Source organism: Periplaneta americana, chromosome 11 (genome assembly GCF_040183065.1).
Source record: "Periplaneta americana isolate PAMFEO1 chromosome 11, P.americana_PAMFEO1_priV1, whole genome shotgun sequence".
Lineage (NCBI taxonomy): Eukaryota > Metazoa > Arthropoda > Insecta > Blattodea > Blattidae > Periplaneta > Periplaneta americana.
In genome coordinates this window covers 78,940,017-78,958,278 of record NC_091127.1, presented here as the reverse complement: position 1 = coordinate 78,958,278, position 18,262 = coordinate 78,940,017, and the positions used below count along the sequence as shown (strand labels likewise).

The 18,262-nt window shown below is 36.9% G+C and overlaps 1 protein-coding gene across 1 annotated transcript in view; it reads left to right on the top strand.

Annotated features, from left to right (window-relative positions):
• LOC138709118 (luciferin sulfotransferase-like) overlaps positions 1-18,262 on the top strand; it is a 134,318-nt gene that overhangs the window by 58,856 nt on the left and 57,200 nt on the right. Inside the window, exon 2 of the mRNA XM_069839652.1 lies at positions 13,115-13,336. Coding sequence (XP_069695753.1) covers positions 13,129-13,336 — 208 coding nt within the window. The 5' untranslated portion in view covers positions 13,115-13,128. The remainder of the gene's footprint in view (positions 1-13,114; positions 13,337-18,262) is intronic.

Genomic DNA, 18,262 nt, shown 5'->3' with positions numbered 1-18,262 from the left:
ATGGGCAGGGCATGTAGCACGTATGGGCGAATCCAGAAATGCATATAGAGTGTTAGTTGGAAGGTCGGAGGAAAAAAGACCTTTAGGGAGGCCGAGACGTAGATGGGAAGATAATATTAAAATGGATTTGAGGGAGGTGGGATATGATGATAGAGACTGGATTAATCTTGTTCAGGATATGGGCCAATGGCGGTCTTATGTGAGGGCAGCAATGAACCTCCGGGTTCCTTAAAAGCCAGTAAGTAAGTAAGTAAGTAAGTAAGCAGTTCAATTAATGATATGTTTTGTATCAGTTTTATTGTACGAAGACTAACAAATTACCTTGTATAACTTACTGAAAAAAGCGTCACGCCAACAATCAAGTTAGTCTATTATGTCCTGCTCTTATATGAAAAATCCTGCTTTTTCTGATAAAAGTCCTGGTTTTAATTTTTTTATTTGGTAACCCTAAATATACAATGTTTCTAAGTTCTGTAAAGAAGAAAGAAAGGGTGGTCTAGCTATTCCTCTGGAAAGTGCTGTGGAAAGAACAGCGAAAGCAGTCAAAAGATGGAAAAATCGGTGAGTGATGTAGGAAAAGATTGCGAGGGGACACACAAATGGTAACACCCGGCAAAAATTGGAAACGACAAAAGAAATGTGAACCTGGCGGGTTTAATAAATGTGTTATCCGTAGAACATTTTTAGAATATCATGCAGAGCGTTAGGAAATCCCAACAGTGAAAAAACAATTATTCTCTGTACGATTTTATCTTCGATATATGTTCAAGCTCAGAGTTTTTCATACATGTCTCGCGTAGGTAGGCTACTGCATCTTTGCAGGTTGTGTACATGCTCTCTCTCTCTCTCTCTCTTTCTCTTCCCCTCCACTCACCGTTCCAGCCGTAACACGCATATAAAGGTGATGATGGCGCTCTCGGAGATCAGCGGTATTCCTCTTTGTCCCGGGTAATACTTCTTGACCACAATTTTCCACAGTATAATACAGTCTGAGCCCACTCGCTCGGTAAAAAATATTATTAACCTACTCCATACTCCATAGGTCTACTATCCATACTACACATACATAAAAGTAATGGAGCAAGCAGGAAATAAAAATATATTCACATACACACATTCACATATGTACACACAGTACATACTATAATTGCTATAGAACACACACTCAGTCATCTCCTGGTCGATTATTTTTTAATAATTTAGAAGAAGCGTGATTAGTCAAAAAATCCTGATTACTGATCTTGTGGTCCTCTCTTTTTTCTCGGAAATTTTTTCCTATGTCATTCAAGCAACTATCTGAAATTGAAAACGAACAATAACAAAGAGGATTATTTTATTTATACAGGGTGGAAGTGAAATAACCCTGCAGACTTTTAGAGCGAATAGCTCATGTTGTATGTAACAACAAAATTTAATACCGTATTGGTGGAAAGTTCATAGTTTTCTCAGAAAAAACAATCCCCCCAAATGTTTAACACCCTCTTATTCGGTAAGTGTTGCTAGTAGGATCCTGATTTTTGTCCATATCGATAGAGAATGTAATTAAAGAATCATTTATCCCTATGGCGCATTTCAATTAATTAGATGGTTTTCGTGTAAATTTAATTTAAAAACCACTAATTTCAAGCCACTGAATAATGCGAGCAGATTACAACGTCGTAGCCAGAGAGGAAGGTGGGCGGTAATTCAGACCTGACCTGAGTTCGTTGACCTCTTCTGTCTGTATTACAAGAGGAAAGAGGAGTGTGTTAGCTACGATGATGCCAGACTGCTGAAACTTTAAACTTAATTTTCTAATTAACCGTCCATTTAATCACAAAACGTAATATAGGGTGCTATGCATAGCCTAGATATTTTGCTAGCCCGCGCTACGAGCATGCTAAACTAGTCCCGGCTATCGACTGATTACTTGTACAGGATTCATATCATATCATATCGCTAACACTGGTTTATGAATACGAAAAACGTTAGTTCGCTGATCAACCACCGGAAGCCCGCGCTAAGAATGTTTATGAATATGGCCCATAAGGTTTACTATTAATTTAAGTGTAGGGGAGATGGGGTACAATGTAACAAAAAAGTTATTTTTGACAATTTTGATAAATATGTTAATGAAATAAAATTTGTTCTGATGTATGATTATTCCTTCATTATTAGACAATAGTTTGCAATGTACAAAAACCTTCCAATTAAGTAATTAATATACTTATTTTGAACATATTCATTAAGTAATACATTGGTACACTGTACTCCAGTATGGGGTACCCTATAACAAGATCTGGGGTAGAGTATAACGTTGGATAATGAATGAGTTTGCAGTCGAATAATCATTACAAAGTGGTTCACATTTTGTGTCTTAATAACATTGTTTTATATCACGATACCAGTTCTTAATACTATAGCTATTAAATAATCACACCGAACAAAGAAAGAAACAATGTTTTAACGAACATTAAAGTGTCAAGATTAACTTCAAATTTCAGACATGCAGTCTGACACTAATTGTGGAAGAACCATTTTTATATCCCGCTCAGGCACAGAAGCTACATCAGGTTGAAGTGGATGCACAGCTTAGTTGTGTCCTTGGTTTCTCTTCGAAGAAATAACACTTCATAATCTCCATCCAGTCCTTGTCTTTCTCTATTTTACTGACATAACTGACGCTAGTTTTGCCAGTGAACTAAACAAGAATATAGTCCCCTTTCACGGGTTCTTCGGTGGACGTTAATTCTTGTTCAACCTCATCTTGCTCAGTTTTCATCATCTGAGGAAGCCAAAGAAATGCAGATCTCATCTTCTTCACTGTGTGTTGACTAGTCCTTTCGGGAAAACAGTGTTTTTCTAACTTTTTCTGTGTCATTGGCTTTTAGCCTGTCTCTGACCCGTTCTGTAAATGACAATAGGTTGTCTAGAAATAATTCCATAATTGACATTTTTCAATGTTGCAGCCTTACTCTCATTCCAGATAGAACCAGGTTAACTGCAGCTCTCATATCACTTTCACTGAAAAGTTCAATGTCCGTTTTTCTTTCCATTTTTCGAAACATTTTTTTCACTCTGTAATAAAGAAAATCCTAAATTTAAATAAAATGATCAAATATACATGCCTAAAATAAAAAAAAGGCTAGTCATTACTAGTGTCACAGTAAAACTTGCAGCATAGTCCGTATAGGCCAGTTTCTATCTGATGCTTTTCCAATTCACTGCGGGCTAAAGCAAGGAGCTGCACCATCACTTTCACTTTTTAACTTCGCTCTAGAGTATGCCATTAGGAAAGTTCAGGATAACAGAGAGGGTTTGGAATTGAACGGGTTACATCAGCTTCTTGTCTATGCGGATGATGTGAATATGTTACGAGAAAATCCACAAACGATTAGGAAAAACATGGAAATGTCATTTGAAGCAAGTAAAGTGATAGGTTTGGAAGTAAATCCCGAAAAGACAAAGTATATGATGATGATAATAATAATAATAATAATAATAATAATAATAATAATAATAATAATAATTTATTTAATCTGACAGGATTAAGGCCATAAGGCCTTCTCTTCCATCCTACCATATAGCACATATAAATACAAAAAAGAAATACAAACACTGATGAAAATGATACAAATTAAGTTAAAACCCTATAGAGGGTCAACAGAGTCAAAAGTACATTATAGTGCTCTCATCGAGCTGATACAACGAAAAGAAAGAAAACAGAGATAGCAATGATGATATTGATAACTGACAATAATAATAATAATAATAATAATAATAATAATAATAATAATAAATACATTACATATTAATTTTCAATTTTACAACAGCATAGTTACAATATTTACTATATGTCATTGGTTAAGGTGAAGTTGCGCAACCTGACATGTGTTCAACAAACAATTCCACGAACTATAGAATGTGATTTTTAAATTTAAATTTGAATTTTGATATTGTCCGACAGTCTCTGACGTGGTCAGGGAGAGAATTCCAGAGGCGTGGAATAGATATGCTGAAAGATGATGAGTAGAAGGATGTTCTGTGCAGAGGAGTAGAGAGAAGGTACATGTTTCAGGTTCGAGGTAGTGAAAGGAAAACAAAACGAGATGCTAGGTAAGAGGGTGTGGAGGTGTGGATGATTTTAAATAGTAATAAGAGAGAGTTGAAGAATCTTCTTTCTTTAAATGGACTCCAAGACAACAATTCTAGTGACCAGAATATTGCACGAAATGAAAACATAAAAATTGTAGATTTATCCTTCGAAGAGGTTGAAAAATTCAAATATCTTGGAGCAACAGTAATAAATATAAATGACACTCAGAAGGAAATTAAACACAGAATAAATATGGGAAATGCGTGTTATTATTCGGTTGAGAAGCTTTTGTCATCTAGTCTGCTGTCAAAAAATCTGAAAGATAGAATTTATTAAAACAGTTATATTACCGGTTGCTCTGTATCGTTGTGAAACTTGGACTCTCACTTTGAGAGAGGAACAGAGATTAAGGGTGTTTGAGAATCTGGTGCTTAGGAAAATATTTGGGGCTAAGAGGGATGAAGTTACAGGGGAATGGAGAAAGTTACACAACGCAGAACTGCACGCATTGTTTTCTTCACCTGACATAATTAGGAACATTAAATCCAGACGTTTGAGATGGGCAGGGCATGTAGCACGTATGGGCGAATTCAGAAATGTATATATTATAATGTACCGAAGTACATATGATATTTCCATGCAGATATTCTGCGTCATCATACGATGAAAGAGTAATGGAACGGAGAAAAATTCTCTCCGGCGCCGGGATTTGAACCCGGGTTTTCAGCTCTACGTGCTGACGCTTTATCCACTAAACCACACCGGATTCCACCCCGGCGTCGGAAGAATTGTCTCAGTTTTAAGTTCCAACTCTTGGGTTCCCTCTAGTGGCCGCCCTCTGCACTACGTCATAGATATCTATGAACCTAGGACCGAAGTCCACACATGTGCGAGGTGCACTCGTAATGAGTGACTATTTGGCCGGGATCCGACGGAATAAGCGCCGTCTTAAATCACGAAGTGATTAACGCATATCATATAATATTATTATTTTAATGTACCGAAGTACATATGATATTTCCATGCAGATATTCTGCGTCATCATACGATGAAAGGGTAATGGAACGGAGAGTGGATAAAGCGTCAGCACGTAGGGCTGAAAACCCGGGTTCAAATTCCGGCGCCGGAGAGAATTTTTCTCCGTTCCATTACTCTTTCATCGTATGATGACGCAGAATATCTGCATGGAAATATATGTACTTCGGTACATAATAATAATAATAATAATAATAATAATAATAATAATAATTATATATATATATATATATATATATATATATATATATATATATATATATAGCCTATGATATGCGTAAATCATTTCGTGACTTAAGACGGCGCTTATTCCGTCGGATCCCGGCCAAATAGTCACTCATTACGAGTGCACCTCAGCACATGTGTGGACTTCGGTCCTAGGTTCATAGATATCTATGACGTAGTGCAGAGGGCGGCCACTAGAGGGAACCCAAGAGTTGGAACTTACAGAGCTCTATATAGACAGAGTACCGCAACTGTCTTCCCTACCGCTTGCCGACAATGCGGCGCTCCGATTGGTTCACGTGACCTCGCGCGCTTCTCTGGACCCAAAGCCCGCTTGTAGTAGCATAAGAAAACCATTGAATTCAGTTAAATACCAATTTTCTTCTTAGTTTAAAGGCAGTAAAATGCCACAGTGTTGTGCATATGTATGTTACACAAGGCAAGAGAAAGGTATACATCTTTATCGGATACCTCAAGGGCAGAGAGATAAGAAAAGAAGAAAAATTTGGATGGCAAGGATAAACCGCGTGTCCATTTAGAAAGTAAATTATCATACTAAGTACGAATTATATAAGAAAAAGGTAATATAAAATGGACAAGCTTACGTTGGAGCTCTGTACTGCTGTATAGGCCTACTAATATTTCTATAATTTCAGTAATTGCATGCACAGCTATGAAAATATGTCTATATAGAGCTCTAGGAACTTAAAACTGAGACGATTCTTCCGACGCCGGGATGGAATCCGGTGTGGCTTAGTGGATAAAGCGTCAGCACGTAGAGCTGAAAACCCGGGTTCAAATCCCGGCGCCGGAGAGAATTTTTCTTCGTTCCATTACTCTTTCATCGAATTCAGAAATGCATATAGAGTGTTAGTTGGGAGACCGGAGGGAAAAAGACCTTTCGGGAGGCCGAGACTTAGATGGGAGAATAATATTAAAATGAATTGGAGGGAGGTAGGATATGATGATAGAGACTGGATTAATCTTGCACAGGATAGGGACCGATGTCGGGCTTATGTGAGGGCGGCAATGAACCTGCGGGTTCCTTAAAAGCCATTTGTAAGTAAGTCATACTAGTCCATTGACGGCACGCCACTGGTGTACATTAATTAGATTTAAGTAGCAAATTTCAGGCAACATTGTAGTCGTCGCTGACAAGATCCGTATATATTTGTGGTTGTATACAAAATGGAATTTATTTTAATGGAACGGAATGCTGCAATGTGATCTCATGCATAAGAAATTATATGTTATGCTTTCTACAGACATGTCAGAGTGGTATTTTGTAAATAGCCAGTAACAATGTTTATTCGGTTGCGGTGCAACTTGCAACTCTAAGGTTCCGTGAGGCCATGGTTGTGGGTTCGCATACTTCCTCGGCCATGGGTATTCGTCCGTTGTCAGAATGATGTCAGGTATTGTCTTAAGAGATCGGCATCATGCTAACCCCACTTCACGGAAGTCGCCGTGGTAAATAAATGTAACCTCGACAGGGAAAAGTGAAATAGAAATTATCGAAACCGAAGCAAATAAGATAGGCGAGGAAAGAATGAAAAAGAAAAGGAAGGGAGAAACGAAAAGCAGACATTAAAGAGAGGAAGGAAGAGGAAGAACAGAATGAATGGACTAGGAAAAGGGGACACAAAAAAGATGCAGGAAAGCAGGAAGGAAAGAAGAAAGAAAGGAGGGACGAAGGAAAGAAAGTGAGAAAATGAAGAAGTAAGGAAATGTATAGAGGTATATTAAAAAAAGGAAAGAAAATTAAAAAAACTAGACTATAAAACAAAGGAAGAAGAGGAAATAGAGCTTTACATTAAAATAGAATGGAAAAAAATAAAAATGGAATAGATAATGGAAGAAGAGGAAATAAAGAAATGTAAAGGAAGAAATAATCGTAAAAAATAAATGAAGGGAGGAAATAGAAAGAAAAAAAAAAGATAGATACAGATGAAATCCATAAACCATAGAAAGAAGAAATGAAATAAAGAGTTAGAAATGAAGAAAGAAGTCAGAGCGGAGGAAATAAACGAAGAATGAAATAAAGAAGGAAGGAAATAGACAAAAACGTAGAAAGAGGAACATGGAAGGGAATAAAACCAAGAATGAAGAAAGAAAATGGAGATAGTAAAAAAAGGGGGGGAAATGGAAGGGAATAAAACAAACGGAGCACAAAGAAAATAGAGAAACGAAGTAATTAAGGAAGGAAATGAAAGGGAATTAGATAAATTGTTGTTTAAGATGATATTGTTATTTATTGTTAGTAAAATAACCTGTACAAAAACACAGTCTTCATTCTTCCCTGAAGGAGTAAAAACTCGTACTCAGGGAGTTATCTAAACACATAAGTACCGTAACACAAATAAAAATAATTATTTGACACAAAGTGGGTCAAGGAAAAAAAAATAGGAATAAATTAACTTTAAAAAACACAATTTCAATTTTAACAATTTAACTTATACAAATACATATAGGTTACATATTAAACCAATATATATTCTCTAAAAATTAAATACCTAACGCTATTTTTGAAAATTCTGATACTAAAATTTTTCAAATTTGGGCATTTTTCAGTTATTTTATTATATAACCTTGGACCAAAATAGGTACCATGGCTAAGAACTGTGCTTGTGAAACACTGAAATGAAGAAGAAGAAATAAAATATGGAAATAGAAAAGAGATAGAAGGAAGGAAATGAAAAGGGAATAAAACAAAGAAGAAAGAAAGAAAACGGATAGAAATAAAGGGAGGAGGAAGTGAAAGGGAATAAGACCAAGGGAGAAGAAAGAAAATGAACTAGGAACGAAGAAGGAAGAAAAAGAAAGGGAAAAGGGAAGAAAAAAGGAAATAAAGAGCTAGGAATGAAGATGCAAGGAAAAGAAAGGGAATTACACAAAGGGAGAAGAAAGAAAATAAAGAGCTAGGAACGAAGAAGGAAGGGAAAGAAAAGGAATTACACAAAGGGAGGAGACAAAATAAAGAGCTAGGAACGAAGAAGGAAGGAAATGATAGGAACTAAACAAAGGGAGAAGAAGGATAACAGATACAGAAACGAAGAAAAATGACGAAAAGGAAATAAAACGAAGGAAGAAGAAAGAAAATAGAGATAGAAACTAAGGAAGAAGGAAGGAAATAAAAGAGATAAAAGGGAGAAGAGAGCAAATGAGATAAAAATCAGACAAGAAGGAAGGAAATGAAAAGGGAACAAAACCAAGGAAGAAAATGAAAACTGAAAATGGGTGAATGTAGAAAAAGTAATACTAGGAAAGAAGAAAGAAAATGGATTTGAACGAATAAAGGAGGAAGTGATAAGGGAATAAAGCAAAGGAAGAAGAAAGATAATGATAAAACATCAAGAGAGAAGGAAAAAGTAAAACAAATTAAGAAGGGAGGAAATAAGAGAATAAAGCAAAGGAAGAAGAAAGAAAAGTCAAGAAACGAAAGAAGGAAGGAATGGAAAAATAAACAAAGGAGATAAAGAGAAAACATCAAGATAGGATTAAGGAAATGAAAGAATAAAACACAGGAAGGAGAAAAGATATAAATAGAAACGAAGAAAGAAAAAGGAAATAAAACAGAGTTAAAAATAAATATGGAGAAGAAATGAAGAAAAATAACAGAATGAAAGTCGGTGAAAGAATTGAAGAAAAAAGATAGGAAGAAACAAATAAGGAAAGAAAGAAAACTTCTTTGCATCAACAGATTTTTTATAATCGTGAATGCTGATTGGAATCGTCATATACGCATCAACCGGATACAGTGTCCTTGCACTTGATGTTGCATTTGTCGCTCACTTGTTACGGTCTTGTGCATCCTGTCATATTCTTGATGACGTATTGCTCTTCGTGACAAGAAAGATAATATAGACTTCGTCTTTGTTACTGAAATCCATCCCACAGCCTTCTATTATGTAATACTCGACTTGTAATTTTCAACGCACATACGAGCAATTTCAAATCTTCAAGCCTTCAGAATGCACATCTGTTGTGGTATCGGTATCATGATTTCCAAGAAATGGCGAGCTTGTAGCGATACCGTTGTAGTGGTACGTGAACATATTGGCAATGTATAGGGTTCCCAACTTCTCGAACATTCCATAAAATACGAGAACGTCCTTTTTTCGCTGAGTCTCGTCCCGCAAGAGTCTTCGGGACATGTTTTTGTGCCGTATTTAAAAATGATCAAAAAGCAAAGCTGTGATAGTGGAAATGTTGGTTATCGGTTATTAAATATTTTATTTACCAATGCATGTTTATTTTCACGTATTCTTTGAGATGTCTCCGAAGAGGAAAATCTGAAGTAATGGCTTTGATCTAAACATAGTCAAGCAGAAGTTTTGATTAGTTCGCTCATTTTCTTGACGAATAACATGCTTCTGTGGTAGAAGGTTCAGCACTAAGGGCAGAATTTGAAAACAAATAAAATTACAGATTTAGCTGTGTTTTTTCCACTTCTAATAAATTCTAACATAATTAAAATTCGTAGAAGAAACTGTGTTAAAATGTATTTAATATTTAAGAAATATGTGTTTCTTTTATTCAACTTACATTGAATATAGTGGATAGTGGTTTTCTCAATTCATAGATATTGGTGGTTTTAGTTGAGTGAGGCTTGTTGTTTAGTCAACTGTCCGAAGATAGGTCTCAACCTCTCAAGTGCTACGGACATGGCACCACTTACTAGGCAACTAGGCCAGATTTCAGATGTATACAAAAAATTGTTCTTCCTCTGACACATCGTCAAGTGAGCTGTACTGCCTGATAATAGATGTACAGTAGTGGCAAAAAGACCGGACCGACCCTTGTAGTTGATTTCAAAGCCATGTTCACTCCAGAACACGATAGACTGGTAACTAAGACTTTCGTGGTTCGAATCCTGCCTGGGAAGGAAACTTTTTTTGTTCCTTATTCAAATTTATTCCCAATACTTTTCGATTGCAGCAATATTTTACTATTTAATTAACTTATTATTCCAAGAGCATGAATTTTACTAGAAATGGAAAAGTATTGGGAATAAATTTGAATAAGGAACAAAAAAAAAAAGTTTCCTTCCCAGGCAGGATTCAAACCACGAAAGACTTAGTTACCAGCCTATCGTGCTCTGGAGTGAACAAGGCTCTGAAATCAGCTACAAGGGTCAGCTACGTATGTACAGGAGGGACAGAAATGTTAAGCAGCTCGAGTATTTTCTAAGTCAAGGAATGCCACACTGCGCATGCTCCTGCCCAAAAGCCTGGTTCATACCATGAAGAGAGATTCGTGTCACTTTTGTGTTTAAATATTATGTATCTGTGTTCAGGAGACATTAAAACAAGGGGATTTTTACTATTTAACATATGTAGTCCTATTCAAAAAGACATATGACTCTGTTAAGAAGGAAGTTTTATATGATATTCTTATTGAATTTGGTATTCCCAAGAAACTAGTTCGATTAATTAAAATGTGTCTCAGTGAAACATACAGCAGAGTTCTTATAGGCCAGTTTCTGTCAGATGCGTTTCCAATTCACTGTGGGCTAAAGCAAGGAGATGCACTATCACCTTTACTTTTTAACTTTGCTCTAGAGTATGCCATTAAGAAAGTCCAGGATAACAGAGAGGGTTTGGAATTGAACGGGTCACATCAGCTGCTTGTCTATGCGAATGACGTGAATATGTTAGGAGAAAATCCACAAACGATTAGGAGAAAACACGAGAATTTTACTGGAAGCAAGTAAAGAGATAAGCTTGGAAGTAAATCCCGAAAAGACAAAGTATATGGTTATGTCTCGTGACCAGAATATTGTACAAAAATGGAAATATAAAAATTTGAAATTTATCTTTTGAAGAGGTGGAGAAGTTCAAATATCTTGGAGCAACAGTAACAAATATAAATGATACTCGGGAGGAAATTAAACACAGAATAAATATGGGAAATGCGTGTTATTATTCGGTTGAGAAGCTTTTATCATCCACTCTGCTGTCAAAAAATCTGAAAGTTAGAATTTATAAAACAGTTATATTACCGGTTGTTCTGTATGATTGTGAAACTTGGACTCTCACTTTGAGAGAGGAACATAGGTTAAGGGTATTTGAGAATAAGGTGCTTAGGAAAATATTTGGGGCTAAGAGGGATGAAGTTACAGGAGAATGGAGAAAGTTGAACACAGAACTGCACGCATTGTATTCTTCACCTGACATAATTAGGAACATTAAATCCAGACGTTTGAGATGGGCAGGGCATGTAGCACGTATGGGCGAATCCAGAAATGCATATAGTGTGTTCGTTGGGAGACCGGAGGGAAAAAGACCTTTAGGGAGGCCGAGACGTAGATGGGAGGATAATATTAAAATGGATTTGAGGGAGGTGGGATATGATGATAGGGAATGGATTAATTTTGCTCAGGATAGGGACCAATGGTGGGCTTATGTGAGGGCGGCAATGAACCTCCGGGTTCCTTAAAAGCCAGTAAGTAAGTATACAAATAGTCTATACAGACTAAAATGCTAAATGCTGTAGTTTTTTTTTTAAGAAAAATCAAACTTAATAAGCAGAAGAGCCGCAAGCATCCTAACCTGTCTTGAAAACATCGAATAGGTACTTCAAAGCAAGTGCAGTGGTCAAATGCTTGAAGCGTATGAGTCTAGAGTCCGGGATCGATGGTTCGAATCCCGATACCATCAATTATGTTTTATTTTTTTTAACAAGTAAAAATATATACTCTTTTCATATGGTTTCATATTAGAGTTCCTGTATAATGTAACATAAGCTCATTCATGTTTTTAATTTGTAACTTTTATCACAATTTTATATTTACATTCAACTATAATTTATGCATAATTAAAGCCACATTGACTCGATCATACGTGAATGAAGCTCAGGACTCCATGATTTAATATTATGAATGTCAATATCCACTTGTAACACAATCATTTAATATGTCCAATATTGATATATAATCACACGCAATCACCGTCGTTATTACTCGACCAAGGCCAGTGGAGTCCTGCAGCCCGGAGCCGTGGCTCTACTGCTCCTGCGTTCGTAATACCGCATCGCGATAGTTCACATTACGCCAGCGGCTCCACTCGCCTTGGTCGAGTAATGATGTTATTAGATATTGCTTTCACACAAAATCCAATGGTGACATATGACGAAAACATGAATTGAAAAACATTTATAATATATTAATGTATCTTTATCCTATTGATATATTTAATACAATGATAAGTTTTTGACTGATAATAAAAATTGTATATATTCAGGGAAGTTTGAAGCTCACAGAATTAGCCAAAGAAAGGTAATGAACTCCAGCGTAGTTTTTCTTCTTCTTCTTCCGGTTTAATGATGAGTGAAACATCCGAAGCTAATGGACTCTTTTCAGCTAGTTCTTGGCCTGCCCAAATCTGTTCGTCCTTCGGGATGATAGGAAAAATTGATGTTCAAAATGTATTCTAATTAAAGTAGTTTTTAATATTATTAATATACGACAGAAAAAGAAACTGGTTTTCTACACCTCGTAAATTACTAGTACAGTAAATTACATGTAGACTAAATTACGTAAAATTAACAAATACCTTGCCAATATTGGCCATATGACAGACTAAACAAAGAATATCATTTTGTGTAAGGTTGGTTCTGTTAACGGTACAGACGTTCGAGAAGTAAGTTATGGCGGACAGATCTATCATAGGAAGGATTTTCTGACATTATCTCTTGATCTCCTGTAATTTTCATTCTCTCATTGCACATAAGCCATGTGCATTGAAATAATCCCTAGTGCGTTATGGTGCCCTGTTGCAGACCGCCTGGTGGTGATGGCTCTCGACTACGTGCCCGCAGACACGGACAGCGAGCAGGATGCCCTGCTCAACAAGTTCTTCATGCCGGAGTTCCGCAAGGGCTACGTGCGTCTGGGGCCCAACAGAGTGCTCATGCCTGTGCGCTTCCTCGAATTCGCTGACCGCATAGAGAACCTGGAGGTGCGCGACAGCGACGTGTGGGTTGTGTCCCATCCCAAGACAGGTACGCAGGCGAGATGTAGAGAGTAAGCAGGTACCTGGAAATGAAAAATAGGCATTATTGTAATACAACAGCAGTCATCTGAAATTAACGTACCCTGTAGTTTTTATGCTACCAAGAACATTCCATTCATTCATTCATTCATTCATTCATTCATTCATTAACATTTAACTGCCACCACCCACCAGACCATCCATCCATCCATTCATCCAACCAAACATCTATCCAACCATCCAACCATCACTTACTCACCCACCCATCCACGAGTCTAACCATTCACTCAACCACTCACTTATCCACCTAACTGTCTTTCATCCATTCAACCATTCAACTGTCACCACCTACCAGTTCATTCATCCCTCCAACAATTCAACTATCACTCGCCCACCAGTCCATTCATCCACACACCAACCCAGCCACTCATTCACACAACCGTCATCCATCCATTTATTCAACCATCCAACCACCACCCACCCTCCCACCCACCTACCCATCCACAAGTCCACACACCAGCCCATACACTCACCCACCCATCTATCCACCCAACCTTCATCCATCCATCCATCCATCCATCCACATATCTACCTACATGTCTATCCAATACTGCTCACAGATGTCATTTAGCTCCAGTAGCATATCCCTTATCATCTCCTCTTCTGCTAACAACGCCATATCATCAGCAAATCTTACGGACTTTATTATTGCTCCTACTATCGCTCTTCCCATATTCTGAAACACTTCTTCACTAAATCCTCCAAGTGGATGTTGAACAGGGTGGGTGATAAAGGGGATCCTTGACGTGCAATGACCCATGGAGAGTGACAAATAGGCTATTTGGTGATGCACAATATGAAGTAACGACCATATGAATGGCGGATACTGGGTAGATGATTCCCGTTGCTAAGTCCTGCTCGTTGTACACAGTTCCGGTTATTAGTCAAGCACTTACGAGTACTATGTATAGTATGGATGCAGTTGTGAGTGCGTTGAATATTGTTTCTAAACTGTGACTTTGTTGTGGATGATTCTGTGATTTTTGTGGCCTCGTTTCGATGCAATGGATATGCAAGAGTTATAGTTGCAGCAAGATGTTGCCACTTGTCACACTTAGGCGAAACAATTTGCGTTGCACCATGAGAGGTTCCCTGATCGACTCATCTCGTTCGTGGTGACCAGCAATGGCCATCAAGGTCTTGTGATTTAATTCCATGTGATTTTCTTTTTCTTTGGGGATATCTTAAATCGTTGGCTTATGTCAGCAAACCCCAAAACATCCACGAGTTAAAAGAGAAATTTTGACGAGTTGTCGACGAAATCGAAATGCAAGTTTGTGAGGCAGTCAGCTCATGCTTACCAGCAAAGTAGAGGGAGTCGTATGCACGGTATAATTTTCCATACCTGAAATGGGAAGGTGTAATGAACATGTTTATGACCTTGTTTAATGTGTTTTTGAAAAATAAAGTTTATATTTGGACATATTATAACCGGCGTGCTTTTTGAAATACCCTTTACAAGTTTGTGTAGCTGGTAATTTTAATACCTTTTACTATAACATCTATCATCAGGCAGTACATCTCACTTGACGATATGTCAGAGGAAGAACAAATTGTTTGTATGTCTATATCTGAAATATAATTAATTTAATATGTTAGGCCTACTAGTGAGCTATGTATGCATTGGAGGGGGAAAGGAACTGGTCATATTACCCCATTATCTTCTGGCTTAGTTGCCTCATAAGTGCTGCCTTAGTTTACTGATGTACTTCTGAGGTTCCAACCTGTCTTCCAACAGTAACTAAAGAACATTAATAACCACCATAGCTTTTTACCCGTGTTCCACTTACGGTGGAACATTTTTTATTGCATTGTAGAAAATATGACCGTGTCCATCGCCAAAATGGACTCTACGTCACGCTCTTGGAAATTATTTTAATTGTACAGATGCAGTTCTGAGATTTTTATCGAATACAGGACTTGATAGGGTGATTTAGTTTTTTACTGACCCATTTTACTTATCCTCCGGACCCTTTACATCCGGAGGTTACATTTGTTGTTTAGTATATGTTTTTAACAAACTTGAGATTCGTACCTTTTGCATCCGAGTATTTTAGAAATGCGTCAGAGAATTTATTTCTGGTGGCGTGATTTATTATTTTATTGTTTCTTTTTAAATACTAGCTAGAGTCTGAGAACTGCTCACGTTTATGATTTTTGTGCATCACCTTGTTGAAACTGCATTTGTTTACCTCGTTTTAATCGTGACAACCCTTTTTAGTTCTTTTAAGTATTCTGATTATTGTATTGTGTTTCTGTTTTGTGAAGGATTTTAGATAAGGGCGCAAATAGCCATAGTAGCTGACGCGCCCCTTTAAACCCCACTGACTGGCTATTTACCACTGACATTGCTGAGTCTGGTGACGTATGCAAGACAAATACAGGGACATCATTTTATTTTTACTTAAATTTTTATTGTACCTGAGTTTTTGAATGTTCTTCACTCCCACCCCTTCTACTAATGAAAAAAACCGTCCTGCACACAGATACAAGACCGCATATACAATCAAAATAGCCTTACCGTCATAGTAAACAGTACGTTCCAAAAATATGTTCGCGTTTTCCAGTGACGAAAGAGCTTTCAATATTGAATCATTTTCACACAGGTACTGTCGTCCATTTGCCTACGTCGCATCCCCCACCAGCTTTTATTCGCCAGCTACTGGCTGGCTGTCTTAGCTCTTTTCTGAGAACATTAATTTCTGTTAGGAATTGGACGTCTACGTAATATTATACAACTGTTTAAAACAACTTAAATAAAAGGGCCTCGTTAAGTAATTAACTATCACGTGATTTTCTCCCTTTCTATGACCCTACGACATAGCCACTTGAACGGACAGTAGATAGTATGTCTGAGTAATTTTATCTTTTCGGATCGCGCAGAAGTGAAGATTGAATTTACAGTACGTAAGGTAGGCCTGCTCTTTTATAGAGTAGGTACAGAATTATTTCAACATGAGTTACTAGTTACGAAGGACGAAACTGGTAATTGGGATTAGGTACAATAGTCTATAGTGCGATAATATGCACATTAGTACTGAAGCCTGTATCGAAATGAACGGCCACCATTTTCAAAAAGTGTTTAAATATCCACATTATGATTATTTTCAATTTAACTTCATTCTCTATATTGTACGCTAATGTCCTGTAGACAGTATAATATACAATGCATAATGAATACGTCCACATGGACAGCTCAGTTCATGAGTAAAAACACTCATTGTTAATACTACAAAGTATTTTGATTAAACAAAAACCTAATGAAAATTATCAAACTCAAAATCGCGATATTTCCTAGTTTACGTAAATGGATGAACTACTTTTCTTCCCTCCTATATCTAGTAAAGTGACTTGTTTGTATATTACGCCAATATCATCGAACTCCAGTCGTGGAAGGGGGTAGCAAACGGCGTTGATCCAAAGGTATAGCCAGGTTAATATTAAAAATGTTAGTAAAAATAAAATGATGTCCCTGTAGATCATGAGATACAGAACAAGACGAGCGAACGCGTTGCGTGTTGTTCCACAGCTGTGGAAAACAAGGAAGGAAAGTAATTAAGTATGAACCTATGTTGAGAGTTGTTGATTAGAAAAGGAAACAATATTTACTTCAAGCGAGTAAAAATGAAAATTATTACGTATTATTTTCAAGTAATCCAACAGCTTTTATATCAATGTCATTAAAGCGATATACCGAAACGATTAAAATTATTATACAATGTCGCGCTTTATTTTGCATATGTCGCTCCGGCCGGACTGATAATCTTTTTTGCTTGGTTTTCGTTATTTCGAAATTAAATAAAATGGTGGGGCAAGGGATTTATAAAACCCGTGTATTGCATGAAACGTCTTTATTTGGTATATTATTAAATTAAGAGGCTTTAGGTCTTGCTCGTACCACAGCCTGTCACACACTCATTATAAAATGTAACTGAACTTGTTGTTAATATTTTCGTCTAAACTAGCACTGAGATAGTTCCTTTCGTGCTCCGCTTATACACTCTGCATATACGAATCTGTAACAGATTAGATTTAGTTAGTTTAGGCTTTTGTTTTGCGTTGCATATACTATCAACTGCATCTCCATAAAAAATCGATTCACTACGATTTTCACTACCAAAGTTAGAACTACCTGAGCGCTAGTTTCACCGTTTTTCCCTTGTAAAATTAAACTCGTCTAACTTGCACTTCCACGGTCTACTGTTGTTACCTTATCAGTGTACGAAATGAATGGGAGGAGAAACATTAAAATCTACGCGAAAACTCGTCCTTCCAAGGGCGTTCAAGACTGAGGGAAACTGAATACGTGAGCTGTTCCACATCAGTATTTCTCCCCTTAATTTCCCTTTATATACATTTCAATTGGAAACTACCTTCTATCGGATGACGCAATAATGAAAGCTATGGTGCTTTGGCGCTGCCCTATAATCAAGTTTAAGAATTCCATATCAAGTACCTTACTTTAATCTATCACAAAATATTTCAATATCCGGTAATTTCATCACTATAGAATTTTGTTATTGTAGGTTTAATTTGTAATTCAGTAAATATAAAAATATTCTTTGTTCTTAACTTCTATGATAAAATGTCTAGCTTTCATTAATCAGGTATTCTTGTCGTACTTTAATTTTTATTGTAATTGTAAATTTAATATTAATTGTAATCTTATTGTTCATGTTATAGTTGTAATCCCCTGGTACAGGGGCAGAGAAGGCTTGACGGCCTTATCTCTACCAGGTTAAATAAATAAATACTAAATACTAATACTATAATAATATTGGACAGCTAGCAGTTGTGCGCGCGAACGGCTCAGGTGCTGCTACCTAGGGGCAGGGTGTGCTGAAACCCGCGAAACAAGCTGTAATCTACTATAATA